The sequence below is a fragment of the Solanum verrucosum genome, unplaced genomic scaffold (genome assembly GCF_900185275.1).
Source record: "Solanum verrucosum unplaced genomic scaffold, falcon-dt-bn FXZP01000261.1, whole genome shotgun sequence".
Lineage (NCBI taxonomy): Eukaryota > Viridiplantae > Streptophyta > Magnoliopsida > Solanales > Solanaceae > Solanum > Solanum verrucosum.
The window spans coordinates 6,757,970-6,773,020 of NW_026019969.1; the positions used below are offsets into that span (position 1 = coordinate 6,757,970).

The window sequence follows — 15,051 nt, forward strand, 5'->3', positions numbered from 1 at the left end:
AAGTCAAATGCTCAGCTTCAAGAAAGCATAAATGAAGCGCATGTTGTTGTGCTGATATTGTACATTTTAACTTACCTCAGCATAAATGAGAGATGTCTATCTTTATTGAATGTTTGTTTCATCAAAGTTAAATACATATTTGGTTTGTTCCCCATGATCTGCCTTGAAGTCTTATTGCATGAGTATTTGTTAGAAACCGCTTCACATATGGTAGGAAATGACAACCCCTTTATCATTAAATTCTTGTCACGGTGGCTTGTTATTGAATTTCATTCACGTAAATCTTGCCCCTTGTTTATTTCTTTCTGTGGCTCTAGCTCCAGTTTTCTTGTTGACTATACCGTTTCTTGGATTAATGCAAGAATGTATGTTCTTGTCAGAAGAGTTCCTAGTTTTCATGTAGTGGCAGCTTTACAGTTGTATGATGTAACCTTATCATTTGTCCTTGCACCATCAAAAGATGTGTAGCCAATGAGCCTCCTCCTGCCTTAATCAAGGTTCTGCTTTCAAGTTTTGAGTATGAAAAAATCTTATTCCAGAATGGATCCTAGCCAGCGTCAATGTAAATTAGTTGGGTTTCAATGTGGGTACCAAACATGAGAAACCAAAAAACCCATATATTATTGCATGACATAGGGCGTACATTCTGCTACACAATTATTCATAACACAACAAAATAAACCCTTTCTCTTTGGTGTTTTATGATGATTATGGTCCCAGTGAGGGGTGATAAAGAACCCTGATTTGTTCTCCAATTGTTAAGAGTTATCCTGAACAGGGGTGATAATTGAGTGGGTTGGGTCAAATTTGAGCGGGCATAATGGATCAAGACAATAAACGGGTCAAAGATCCACTCAACCCAACCCAAATTTGCTTGGTCAAAAATGAGTTGGTTAATGGGTTAAGACCCAACACGACCTAATTTTTACTAATTTTTCATTATGAGTTGTTTTACAATATTTTTGTGGCTGATAAAATTATTTTTTTTCTTTACTATGACGATATATAACATATTTGTTTTAAAAAATATTTTGACAAGATTATTCTCGGGTAAATTTGGGTTACATATCAACCCAATTTTTAATGGAAATTATTCGTATCCACTACAACACCAAATCACGGTGATCTACTATAGTAAAGTACCAAAACTGAAGTAAGAATTGTATAAATTAACCACGATTTATAAATAAATAAATATGACACAAAAAACACATTTACTTAGGTGCATGCACCAGGTGGTATGTAATTTTGAATTAATCTTAATCAAGAATTATTCGTCTGATGCGTGGGGTCTAAAATATGAAAAAAGAGCTCATACAATTTTGTTTTTTTCTTATTAGTACCTATAATTAAGCCAGTTATCTTGTTGATTTATCAGCCATATATACATATGGACACTTAATTTTGGTACTTGCTTTCTTGTTACTATATAATATAACTATAAAAGAAAGAATAATAATAATTCAGTCAGATGATTCAAATGCCGACAGCTCACATATCAACTTCCTCCTAACTATGGAATAGTTGTTCATGGGGTCTCTTAGAAGAAGTGCTTTTTAAATGGTCCTCTCACACTCTAGCCTTTAAAGCTTTATTCCAAAATAAAATTATAAATGAGACAATAATGTTATGTTAAAAGTTTACTATATATGTACAAATAAATAATAAATTTCGAACTCAATGAATTATTCTTTAAGTACATATTTTAAATCCGTCTTTTAACAATGTAGTTTGAGAAAAAATCAACTAACTTATTACTATGCTCAATGTCAAGCTACTTGAGATCGACGGTATAAATCATCAATCTCATAAATACTTCCTTCATCTTATATTACCTGTCTGCATTACTAATGTCAATTTACAAAAAACTCAAGATAAAATTAATTATTATTATTTTCGTTTTGTCCTTCATTAATTCATTTTAATATTTTTGATATTTATAGATAAGACACATAAATAAAAAGGTATTAAAAAGTAAATTAATAAAAACATCTTTCTTATTATAATTTTTGAAATGACGCATTAAAAAAAAATAGATCAAAGGATAGGGAGAGGAAAGATAAGATATAGTAATTATGATTGGAATGGGGATCTAAGATATTAACATATATAGCCAATGGAATTTAGATTTTCAGAATCTTTTGACCTAATTCACATGCATAATTTTATAAATCCTTTTCATTTATATATAGTCGTAAAAGGGGGCTCATCATGTTTAATGCCATGAAGGACATTGTTACCTAAAATCCAAACACATACTTATCTTATGATTTTTCAATTTCCTTCAAGTTATTATAATCAACATTTTTAGTGGAAGAACACAATTTATTATTAATGTAAAAATATATATGAGTTCGAGAATTTAAATTCTATAACTTGAAAATATAACGAGATTACATTTCTTATGTAAAATAAAGATTATGTTGTTACCTTCTCTACCTTAAGTATTCAAAATCTATTGACTTACTAATTCAAATTTGTAATGAGTAAAATATTTTTTACTAAGAAGTTTTAAATTTTAGTACTTTTATTTTTCACATCGTAAGCAATTGTGCATTAATATAATTATATTGTTGTATTTCCACATAGCTATGATATGATGGTCCCCCTAAACCTCATTTGCTGGTTTTGAATGTGACAAACTCATGTTGGACACTTTGAAATTTTGCAGTGCAATATTAAAGTCACCTTTAATTTTGGGACCTATCATGAATGATGCATTCTGCCACATGAAAAATCAATAATTGTGAGAAAATAATTCCAACAATTACTAAATTTTGGGTTAGTTTGATGGTCTACTTTTACTTATTCAGATTAAAAAATTTAAAAATAACTTATCACTTAATTTCTATTTATTTATTTTGCTAGAAACATCAAACTCGTAGAATAAATTCACATTACAAAACGTTTAATATTTAGAACAAGAAATTATGCAAAAAAAAAAAAAAGGAGAAAGAAAAGCGTTTCTCAGCAAGTCAGTGAAGCAATAAGTTTTTTTTTTCATCCGATATTCGGAGCTCACAGGGGAGCCTCAATTAAAGGAAAAACATACAAATTGGACTCAGGAGGCATAGTATTTACCCAAATTGGACTCAACTTAATATATTTACCTTGATTGGACCTGTGCCAAACTATTTACCCAACTGCCCCCTTGTTCTATTCACTAAACCATTGTTGATACCATCGGAGTATATATATACTCTGATAATATCAAGAAGTAATTGAACAGTTTTTTTCACTGAAACACTGTCTCTTCCTCCTTGATATATATATATATTAAGAAGTAACCGAGTAGTATTTTCACTAAATCATTGTTTCTTTCTCTTTGATACCATCAGAGTATATACATACTTTGATGGTATCAAATAGTAAATACGAATTAATAGTTAAAAACGGGAGATATGAAAATAAGGGGGTAGCAACTTGTAAATAGTTTCTCTTTTTGGAATACAAGTGTTCTTTTCCCTCGATTAGATTCGGACCGCTCACTGTAGACCCATTTAGAAGTGGACTCCCAACAAAAATTTTCCATACTCAAAACTCAAACTCAAAACTTTTAATTAAGGATGCATGAACCAGTTCCACCACTTCACCACTAACTCAAACCAATAAGTGAGATCTCATACAAAGTTGATCTAAAGGACTTGAAGGAATAGTTCGAAGTAACTCTACTAGTATACTATTTTTTTTACTAATATATTAAAAATTAGTACTACAAGTCGAGTATAAGGTACAAGGCAATTAGGTTAGGAAAGTCAAATTGAATCAAAGCAATTACCTTGGAAGTATTGAAATGATATATTCTTTTAGATATTGTGTCCTCTCAAAAACAGAAAAAGGATACTCCCAATACTCATCTTTTGTTACACCTTGTTGGCTCTTGAGACAATAAAAACAAATTAACAAATACCACCTTTTCCTCTTTCTCTCTAATATAAAAAAAAAAAAAAGATAATTAAAATAATCACACTAGGAAGATGGAGTATAAAGGGTAAGAAAAAAGAGAAAAAAATGACTCTTTTTATATTGCTTTAGTTAATTCAATTTTCAATCTAAATATTTTGTATAACCTAGATTAGAAAATAGTAGGGATGTACAGAATTAAACCAAAAATTGAATCAAATTGTAAATTGAGTTAAAATTTCAATCGAAAAATAAACTCAACTAATGATTTGGTTTGATTTAGTTTGGTATTGGCAGAAACCTAATTATACTTGGGTTGGTTTCTTTTAACTAAAAAGAGTCAACCCGTGACCAACCTGACATTCTATTTAATTTTTAAAATTTATTTTATACACAACAATATTTACTTTGATATAATTTCTAAATATTTCTTATACTTTTTTTATCATTTTTATCTTTTAACATATTATTTCAAACTTTTGAGATTTAGAATTTTGAATGATCCAATAAAGGTTATAGTCCATAGATATTAATAACTCTAATAAAGCTCAAATCAAAACCAAATTAGTACTGACGCTAACAAAAAAAATATTAATTCAACACTAAGATTGACAATAATGTTGAAATTTTGTTCTTTAGTTATTAAAAAAAATAAAATTGTTTTCTAGTTTTACATCGGTTCAAACATTTAAAATACATAACTAATTTTAATTTTTCTTTAATGTTTAATCATGTAACTAATACTTATTAGACTTAATTTAGCATGATTTAGTACTTTAAAATTATGACCATTTTCATTATGACTTATTAATTTGCAATATTTATTTTATGCAATTTTTTTATTTTTTTTTATTAAATATTTTAGTATCATCACTCATCTCATATTTTGTGTTATTTTCTTAAGTAACACCTTAAATAGTTGTATTTTGGTAGAACTTGGAGCACAAGAAAAAAATCCAAGGTTGAAAAATTCTAGTTTTATTAGTTTAGTTTAATTTATGAATTTAAAAATTCAATATAAATAATTTGATTTGATATTTGAAAAACAACCGATCATGTAAGCCCTACTAGTAACTATATAATTTTGTATTTTTACGTATCATATATTATAGTTTTTGTATATTTCAGTTATAATGGTAAATAAATTTAGTCAACTACATACATATTAATGAGTTTTTGTATAAACAATACATAGATTTGGTATATTTTAGTCATAATAGTAATAAATTTAGTCAAACTATACATATTAGTAAGTTTTTTTTAAAAAAAAAACTGACTGATTATCTCAAATTCAATTCAATAGATTTTTAATTTTTAGGGAGGAAAAAATATTAATGATTTTTTCCATCAGATAAAGTTACTCGATACCTATTCTAATTGAAGATAATAGTAGGTGTTCCACAAAATCAACTAAAGTGCACGCAAATTCATTCAAACACTATAATTATAACATAATCAATGTAAAGATTTTGTATCTTTCGATCATAATACTAATTAAATTTAGTCAAACAATACATATTACTAATAAGTTTACTTTTTTTATATTTTTTTTGACTCAATAGATTTTCAATTTTCAGTGATGGATAAAAATATTAATGATTTTTTTCCATCTATTCAGATAGATCAAATAGAATTACTCGATACCTATTCTAATTAGAGATAGTACCTAGGTATCCCATAAAATCAACTAAACTGCACACAAATTAATTCAAACACTACAATTATAACACAATCAATGTATAAAATTTGTATATTTCGGTCATTATAGTAATTAAATTTAATCAAACAATACATATTAATAAGTTTTACTTTTTAATATTATTTTGAACTTAATAGATTTTCAATATTTTAGCGAGGGAAAAAGATATTAATGATTTTTTCCCATCTATACAAATAGATTAGATAGAGTTACTCAACATGATCAATGCATAAATTTTTGGATATTTCGATCTTAATAGTAAATAATATTAGTCAAACAATACATATTAATAAGTTTTACTTTTTTATAATTTTTTGACTCAATAGATTTTCAATTTTCAGTGTTGGAAAAATATATTAATACTTAGATGCCCCATAATATCAACTAAAATACACCCAAATTAATCCGAACAATCTAATTATAAAATAAGAAAATAATTTATTTAATATCATTTTGAATATGTGACCGCATCATCAAATCATGATTACCTTTATTATAAAATGAAAAAAAGAAGAAAAAGTATAGTTTTGTTTATTTGATTATGTTATATGTATTTATTAAGTTTGTTACATTAAAAAAGAGGTGAAATAATTCAATTGGAGGATTCGAAAAAAGAGAATTTCCTTGTCTCTTCAGTCTCATTTTCTTTCTTTTAACTCTTCACTTCTCACCTTCCTCTTTTAATTTCAAATTCACTCCCCTCTCTCTCTCTCTCTCTCTCACACACACACACACACACACAGTAGCATACATTTTCCTCTCAGCTCTTCATTTACCTTTTCTCCACCATCTCATCGATCGTTTATTTGTTTTGAAAACCCTAGGTTTGTTTGTTGCTTCAACTACAGTTCAGATCTTACTTTTTATCTTCTTTGATGGTGGAAACAATGTGCGATTTGACTAATTTGAAGATTCACTGGTGAGTTTGTTACTGGATTGTTCCGAGTTTTTTGTATTTGTTCCTCATTGTTATTTGATTAATTTTGTTTCTATTTAGCACAAGATTCGGGGTGTTTTTGGCTGCTTTAACAAAATGCTTTTACATATATGGGTTTACATGTTTACTTTGATGTAGAAATTTAATTGTGGGATCTTCGAGAATCTTCCATTTGCTCAAATGAAGTAGTGCTGGTTAGAAAGAGTTAGGTTTCAGCTTTGTGATAATTGCATCTTTTAGCTGGTTTCTCGAAATGCTGTGTGTGTTTGTTATGGAGGATTATGCTTTCCTGAAAAATAATTTCCTCTGTGAAATTGTAAGCGAGAAAAGAGGAAATGAATTCCGTTGCTATTGAGAATATTTCCTTTATGAATATCAACCTCTTAGCCATTACGGGTTGTTTGGTTGATGGGATAAGGATGTTCTAACCCTGATATAGAATTTAGTATATTACTTATGCAACGGTTACTAATACATATATTGTCTATATGAGAATTTGTGTTATTAATTACACAGGATGTGGACAAATAAATATAGACAATTCCTACAGAACACTGCTTGTTTATTATTTATCGCATGACAATTCCTAGGTTATTATTATCTTTTGGTAATTGATAATTGAGAAATCTGCAAGGGCCAGTGGCGCATAGTTCGAATCTTGATAGATAATGGCCCGCTCCTCTATCCTTCTCTGCTTGAATACTAGGATTTTACCTGCTTTAAGGTGTGAACATGTGCCTAACCAACACATTATGTGTTGCACTATCACCACTAGACTTACATTCCCGGGCATCAATTCCAACATTATCATTCTCCGCATAAACAAACATGTATTATAATCCATGTGTAACTAAATTGTAAACCAAATAACACCTTATATCATATAATTTCAACAATAATCAACATGTAGATATGGATGTCAACTCTTAGTACTCAAAAGTACAAGAATACTACAAGTATACCCTTTTGTAACCGTATACAATTTGTATATGTTACCTACTTTTATGCCCAACCAGATATCACAGAGAATTTTCTATGGAAAACATTCTTCTCCATTCTAAACACACTCTTAAATGGAAGTTGTGTGAAGTTGGTTGCAAAGTCTTTGTTTCCTCTGATTACTTGTTTACTTCATTCTTTGTAGAACATCTGGGACCTGATGCCTTGAAAATTTCCATTCTTGACAACAGATTTTTGTCTGATTTTGTTTGTTGATACATCCACATGGGAGCATTGTTCTATTAAATGAGAAAATGGAGGTTGAAAAGAGAACTTCAAAGGGAGGCTTTCTTCAGCTATTTGATTGGAATATCAAATCTCGGAAGAAGCTTTTCTCTAACAAGTCTGAACTACCTGGTAACTCCTTTTCTCCTTGCCAGTTGGCAGTTGAAGGCCACTTTTCTTGTAACTGATGCTTATTGATGAATATTTTGTTATCCCATGTTCCTGTAGAAAACTCTAAACAAGGAAAAGAAAATGCCAATGGATCAGCCAATTTAAGACTTCAGCAGGTAACTAGTTACCTTTCTCTGCTATCTCCTCTCAAATAATTCAAGACATTATCTCTATGACTGTTTATCATATCTTTTGGTCTGTCATTTTGATAATCTGTATATTATTGAAGGCTCATGATCATAGTCTTGGTTCCAACTCCAAGCAGAACTATGATTTCTATAGCGCTTCATCAGTAGCTGAGGATGAAAGCTATGGTCAAAAAGCACCTGGGGTTGTTGCACGTCTTATGGGATTGGATTCTTTGCCAACTTCAAAAGAGTCTGATCCCTATTTTAACTCATCCTCTGATTGTCACTCCTTCAGAGATTCTCCATACCTAAGTTTTATAGCTGATTTCCAGAATGAACATCATATGATAGTCGATGGTAACATGCGAAATAAATTGGATGGATTTAAGAGAAACCCTGTCGAAGTAGGGCTGCAGAAGGTGCAGAGCCGGCCCATCGAGAGGTTTCAAAGTGAGGTATTGCCTCTAAAATCAGCTAAACCTATTGCAGTTACTCAACCCAGATTGTTATCTCCTATCAAGAGTCCTGGGTTCATCCCTCCTAAGAATGCAGCTTACATAATAGAGGCAGCTGCTAAAATATACCAGCAGAGTCCTCGACCCGCTGCCAGAGAAAAGGTGCAATCTTCTGGGTCTTCCTCTGCCCCTTTGAGAATACGGGACTTGAGAGATCAAATAGAGGCTGTTCAGAGACAGTCTAGTATTTATGAAGCACTGCACAGGCCAAAAGAACAAAATTCTGTAAAAAACGTCAGAAGACAACCCTGCGAAAGAGTCCAGGTTCAATCAGATAATATGCGTCAATTGAGGGTTTCTGAGGTATCAAGAAGAGATATATCCCAAAACAAGGGGAAGGAGAAGTCAGTTTCACTAGCAGTTCAGGCAAAGACCAATGTTCAGAAAAGAGAGGGGAAGGAATCTACTTCTAGTAAGAACCCATTGAACCAGAAAGAACAGAATGAGTCTAAGTCTGGTCGGAGGCGGCCAAGTGTAAAAGGGGGGGAAAGGAAAAATTCACTCAACCGGCCTTCTGATGTGCTCAGGCAGAACAACCAGAAGCAGAACTCTGCATCTAATAAAGACGGGGAGAGTTCGAAAACTTCAGCTCCCTACCAAAAAGAGAAAAAATTATCATCTACTGGTAACATGTCTAGGTCAACCAAGACTGTAAGTAGAATTGTTGTAAATACCACAACTGCTACCGGAATTGCAAGTATTGTAGAAACTGACGTTGGAAAGGACCTTTCATCATCTAGGGACTCCAGAGTGAGGTCCTTTACTGGAAAGAAACAGTCAGTCAATGTCGATATTGGTTCTGATGGATGTGGTGCTGACAATATGATGAAGAGTAAAGATGAGAGGTCTATAAAATGTAACTTAGCTATTGAAGGATGCTCCAATTGGGAAGCAGCTGACAGGAAAAATGGGAGTGATGTGGTGTCATTTACTTTCACCTCACCCATCAAAAAATCAATGACTGGCCCCACATCATCAAGTCATGTTTTGGAAAAGAACAATGCTTTGTGTCTCTTTCCTGGTTCTTATGATGATCAGTCTGATTCAAGGACATCAACAATGCCTTCTTTTCCCATTGGTGGTGATGATTTAGGTATTCTCTTAGAACAAAAGATTAAAGAATTAACTTCTAAAGTCAGACCATCTTGTGAAGATTTCATCAAAACGGGGACTGCTTCTATTTCTGCCAGTACTTTTGAAGATAGTGTGTCCATTGTAGCACATGGGAGGAGACCTCAAGTTGATTTGCTTAATGAAAAAGCAGGTGACCATGGTCACTCTTCTGTTGATGACCTCCGGCTTACTGAAACTCAGATGTGGCAGGTATTTCTGAAATTCCCTTAGCTTCAAAATGCCATTTTTATGACTAAAACACCAACCGACCCCCAAACGAACTCTCAGATAAAAAATAGGAACAGGTAAAGCAATGAGAAATTGGAATGTAGATGATGATCATATGTGTAAGAAACTTTTTGACATAGCATACCACATTTTTGTCAGTGTATGAAAGTGCGCATATACCTGTTCCTCGGTGAAAAGAAATAGAGGATCTCCAAGTCATGTATCATTTAGGAAATTACTTATGAATTGTGGGTGAGGTCAGGTGCTTAGGAGGTACATCAACATGATAAATGCGTGTATGGCTAACAGGTACCCAAATGTGAAAATGTGTCATGACCACTTTGCATGAATAACGGCTAGGGTTAGGAATTCTTCGAAGTTGAACTGTCCAGCTTCCTTACTGTGCCGAAATCCAAGTAAATAACTTTGGGTGTTTTTATTTCTTTTGCTAAGTCGTGTAGTTTATTATGTGAAATAGCAGTCAAGCTCAACAGGAGGCTGTGAAAATAATTTTGGTGTTTTTTTGTTTCTTCTTATTTGACTAGTCATTTAAGGGTTCTGAAATGATTTATTTTTTTAAACTGGTAACTTGGGGTTCTGAAATGATTTTCGAAGTCATCATTTTTACCTTTGATTTCTCAATCCTATAGATGACAAAAAGAGTACCTGTAGACATATAAAAGGCTTTCCCTACTGTAAGCCAAAGAGGTCTGGGGTCCCCCGTCTCCTTTCTTTTTCTTTTGTTTAGTTGAAACCACTGAATGCCAGATTTAGATTTATAAAAAGCATTGCAGTCTTATAAATTTTGTTACTTCTGATGATATGATTCTAAAATGTTTTGGAATCCATGCAGACCTTTTCTTTGATAAACTAAATCCATGTGAACTTAGCAAAGAACAAGACAATGGAAGCAGAATATCCATATATACACTATACATTTAGTTGGAATTAAGGTTTAGTAATTGTTGGTAGGCTTGCATTACGTCTGATATCTGACAAAGTGCATTTCAGCTTGGTTATAGAGATTATATGTCATGTAGGGGCAAGTGTGAGGTTTAGATAATTCCTAGTTTTAGTATCCCTAGTTTGTCCCATTGTACAAATTATAAAGTATTGGAAAAAAATGGACGAAGATGGAATAAAATTGATGTTGAGAATTTATCTGCAAAACCAACTAATTCAGGATTGAGGTGTTATTGCATATGTTTGTTATCCTATTTCTGTATTATTACTGTACTGCTTTTTCTTAGAAAAGGAAAAAAACAGTATGATGTACCAGGCTGATCTTATCTGCATCAATTTCAGGGTCCAAATAGGGTAGAAAATCCTAAAACTGCCAGCAGATTTACGTGTGAAGGAGAATTTAGTCTCCCTTGCACTAGTCTGGCCTCAAGTATGGAACCTTCTATCTCAGGAGGCAGTTGCAACTCTTTGGATAGCTACAGAAGTTTAGCCACTGATGGTAATAATACTGATATTTAGTTTCCTCCTTTTGTTTCCATCCTATTTAAGATTGTGATGATATTTCTGTTGTTTTATTTTGACTCTCTGTAAGAAGGCGTTTCGTATTATATTTTAATCTAAAAAGTAGAAACTTTGCCACTTTAGGCTAAATGCCCAAGCTTGTTAGATGGATGAAAATGGAAAACAGGAAAACAATTTGGGAAACAAAGGATTACCTTAAGGTTACATTTATTAGAGCTATAGTTTGGGATAAGATTATTTTATATAATTTGCTCATGATCAGATAAATTTTGGTAAAGTTCTCTTTTCTCAATTCCATAAACAAAAATGATCTTCCTGCTCTTCAGGTGGAATTACTTGTCCTATTTGCAGTCTCTTTTTTGCTAAAACTATTCAGTGGTAATTACCAGCATACTTCCATTTTTCCCTGAAAAAATATCAATTAAAACGTGACGGATGAAACTTATGATTCAGGGAGCAAGTATCGTCTGTCTGATGGATCTCACGAAATGATGAATTGGAAAACCTACATGAGGACCCATTTGGTGGAAGGTGATGCAGAGTTGTTGGACTCAGCCTCTTCCGTTTCTCTTGCCGATGCAGGTGAAAAGGATTCAACTGCTACATCGACTTCCACAAATTTCAATGAATCACCTTACTGGGAGTTTAATTATATCAGAGATATAATTAGAAGCTCAGACTTGGTAATGGAAGAATTCTTGTTGGGTGAGGTTCAGAGCATTATTGCTCTTGATCTCTTTGACAAGTTGGAGAATCAGAAGGCTGGAACCAACAAAAATGCAGAGGAGCAGCTGAAGATTCGGAGAAGAGTTTTGTTCTATTCGGTAGTCGAATGCCTGGAACTCAGATGCAAACTGAGTTTTGGCAGAGGTGTTGAAGCTTGGGCAAAGTGGACAACATTGGTCCAAAGAAAGGAGTGGTTAGCAGAAGAAGTGTATAGAGAGATTGCTAGCTGGACAAGCATGGAAGAGTTGATGGTGGATGAGATTGTTGACAAGGACATGAGCACTCAATACGGGAAGTGGACCGATTTTATCTTTGATGCCTACGAAGAGGGTGTTGACATTGAGAAGGAGATCCTTTCATCTTTGATGGATGAATTGATCGGTGACCTAATGTGAATGAGTCCTCTTCTGGCTTTAATCAACATGAAGTTTTATACTTTAGCTTTGCTACTTTAGAGTTTCCTTGTGCATTGTTCTTTATTGCTCATCTTAATTTAAGCAAAGAGATCAGTGGATCAAGTGATTGTTCATATTTTATGTTCTTAGATAGTATCATGGTCTCCATGATAGGATGATATGGTGCATTATCCTTTGAACGCGAATGCGCGATGAAAAGTCTTTCTGCTTAATTTCCGCTGATTTTTGTCGTGTGGTATTGATAGGTGATCCCAGAATTTGTAGAGTATGTTCTGGGTTTGAGCTCAAGCTCTGTTCTCATGGTCTCTTTTTTACTCTATAAATGCACTGCTGCAAGAATTTTTGGAACAGAAACATTTCTATATCAATGGATGATTCAAACTGAAATCTTAAGTTTTATTTTCTAATTTTGTAATATTATTACGACTACACTATTTAGAGAGTTAAACTATGATTTATATTACTGTTTAATTTTCAAAAAAAGACGTGATGATTTGAGTTAACAATGACAATGGGCTTAAGAGAGTCGTGAGTCGTGACACAAAGGAAAACCAGAAAGGTGGTCCTACTGGGAACAGCCGTCCACTTTGGCCGCCGGCGAAGCTCTGACAAAGTAACATGCACCCCCAACCCCACCCCCACCCAAATCTAATCTGGTATTACAATGAATCTTCTGAAAAAGAAACAGACAATGACTTCTGTCTAAAAGCCCAACCACCATATTCTGATCTAAAATAGTAAATCATTGTTTCACTTCATTGAAAGAAAAGCGGTAGAATAGTTGAGATTCCTATGCTACATTAATCAATGATCTCAAATTTAAGCTAAGATTGAAAAGTTTAAATTGTTAAAGACGTCATCCTTATAGTACTTATTAGTTAATGAGTTCTAATGGTTAGGTTTATTTTATCTAATGCTTTGTAATAACAATTTATGTAGATTAAGATTGTCAAAATTATTTACTTTTTGTATGTGTCATGAAATTCTATCTTGTACTAATAAAAAAATAATATGTATTCTTGATTGATGGTGACTAATTAGGAATGAGTCATCTCATTTATATCTTGTCCATTTAACATAAATCCAGCAAGTAGATGAAGTATATATAAGAAGATAACTTACTGTTTAACTACCCCCACCGCCCAAGTTTGATGGACTCCTCTCTTAATGACATCTCATTTATCTCCATGTCATTTTTTTTCTTAATTTATTTATAGATATATAATCATCTAATGCCCAAAATTTAATTGTACAATTATTCCAAATTTGTACACGGTAGAATTTATCAAGAAAGCGTTCATTAATTATCAAGGGTTTCTTAACACATATCTTGATGGTGACATAATATACGAAAGGGGATGTGAATTGTGAAGAATTTTGTGATAATCAAACCTTTAATCTGAAAATATGAGATAATTAACAATTCTAATAGAGATTTATTTGCAATTATTCTCTATATATGCATATTGAGAGATAATGATTGGATTTCATGAATTTGACGGATTATTAATGAGCATTTTGAGGCAAGTTGAACCAAGAAGACTCCCAACAAATAATGGGAGTTTTGAAGCCAGTTGAACTCTAGACGTCTAAACTCGCTTAAATCAACCCGCGTAAACATTGACAAATCTACTTTGGATCCTTGTGTTTTGAAGATTCTTTTTGTTTTTGTCGAAATGCCTTGGCACATAGGCAAATGGCAGTTTTCTACTTTCTAATCAAGCAACAGATCTACAAATAATTTGATAAATTTATAACCTCACCGATTAGATCTTAGAACTTAATTTGAGATAATGGGATATGGTTGTTTAACAATACTAAAATTAGTCACTGTAATTAAGTGTAGATCAATTACAATGACAAATTTAGCTATTAATTAAAACAACCCGTTCATTCGAATATAATATTTTCACACAAAACATACACATATATTAAAAATCAAAGTTTTCAATTTTAAATTTCTGAATTAACCTCAATTAAAAGTAAGGCTCGATAAAAAAGACATGGTAGACACTAAAGACCAAAACTTATATACCACCACAAATATAAAGACTTTGTGCAAGATTGTTAAATTAGGTCTTAGATCTAATTCACACCCCAAAAGATAGCTCAAATGTAGGAGGATTGTTCAAGCCTTATAAGGAGTTCACCCATCTCATTAACCACCAATATGAGACTTTTTGCTTTAACACCCCACCTTACGCCCAATGCTTAGCATCTGGTGCGTGGGCAATTTTTTGATTTTTTTTGGGTCCCAACATTGAATGAGATGGGCTTTGCTCTGATACCATGTTAAATTAGGTCTTAGGTTTAACTCACACCCCAAAAGATAGCTCAAAGGGAGAAGGATTGTTCAAATCTTATAAGGAGTCCATCCATCTCATTAACCACCAATGTGAAACTTTTTACTTTAACACATTTTTTTTTCCAACAATAATTTAATTTGTAATTTGGATAGTCCATAATTAACAATGCGAGATACATGAAGAAAACTTGCACCACATGC

The 15,051-nt window shown here is 32.3% G+C and overlaps 1 protein-coding gene across 1 annotated transcript; it reads left to right on the top strand.

The window, feature by feature from the left end:
• Positions 1-6,359: 6,359 nt before the first annotated feature.
• On the top strand, positions 6,360-12,743 carry LOC125815330 (uncharacterized). Its single transcript, XM_049494779.1, has 6 exons — positions 6,360-6,518; positions 7,738-7,895; positions 7,992-8,050; positions 8,164-9,900; positions 11,224-11,380; positions 11,857-12,743. Exons 2-6 carry the CDS (start codon positions 7,793-7,795, stop codon positions 12,522-12,524), a joined length of 2,724 nt encoding a protein of 907 aa, XP_049350736.1. The 5' UTR covers positions 6,360-6,518; positions 7,738-7,792; the 3' UTR covers positions 12,525-12,743.
• Positions 12,744-15,051: the final 2,308 nt, after the last annotated feature.

Excerpts from the sequence above, each read along its gene's own strand:
- LOC125815330 (XM_049494779.1), top strand. The coding sequence starts at position 7,793 with ATGGAGGTTGAAAAGAGAACTTCAAAGGGAGGCTTTCTTCAGCTATTT. Across the intron at positions 7,896-7,991 it reads TAACAAGTCTGAACTACCTG|AAAACTCTAAACAAGGAAAA; the intron begins GTAACTCCTTTT and ends ATGTTCCTGTAG. Across the intron at positions 8,051-8,163 it reads CCAATTTAAGACTTCAGCAG|GCTCATGATCATAGTCTTGG; the intron begins GTAACTAGTTAC and ends ATATTATTGAAG.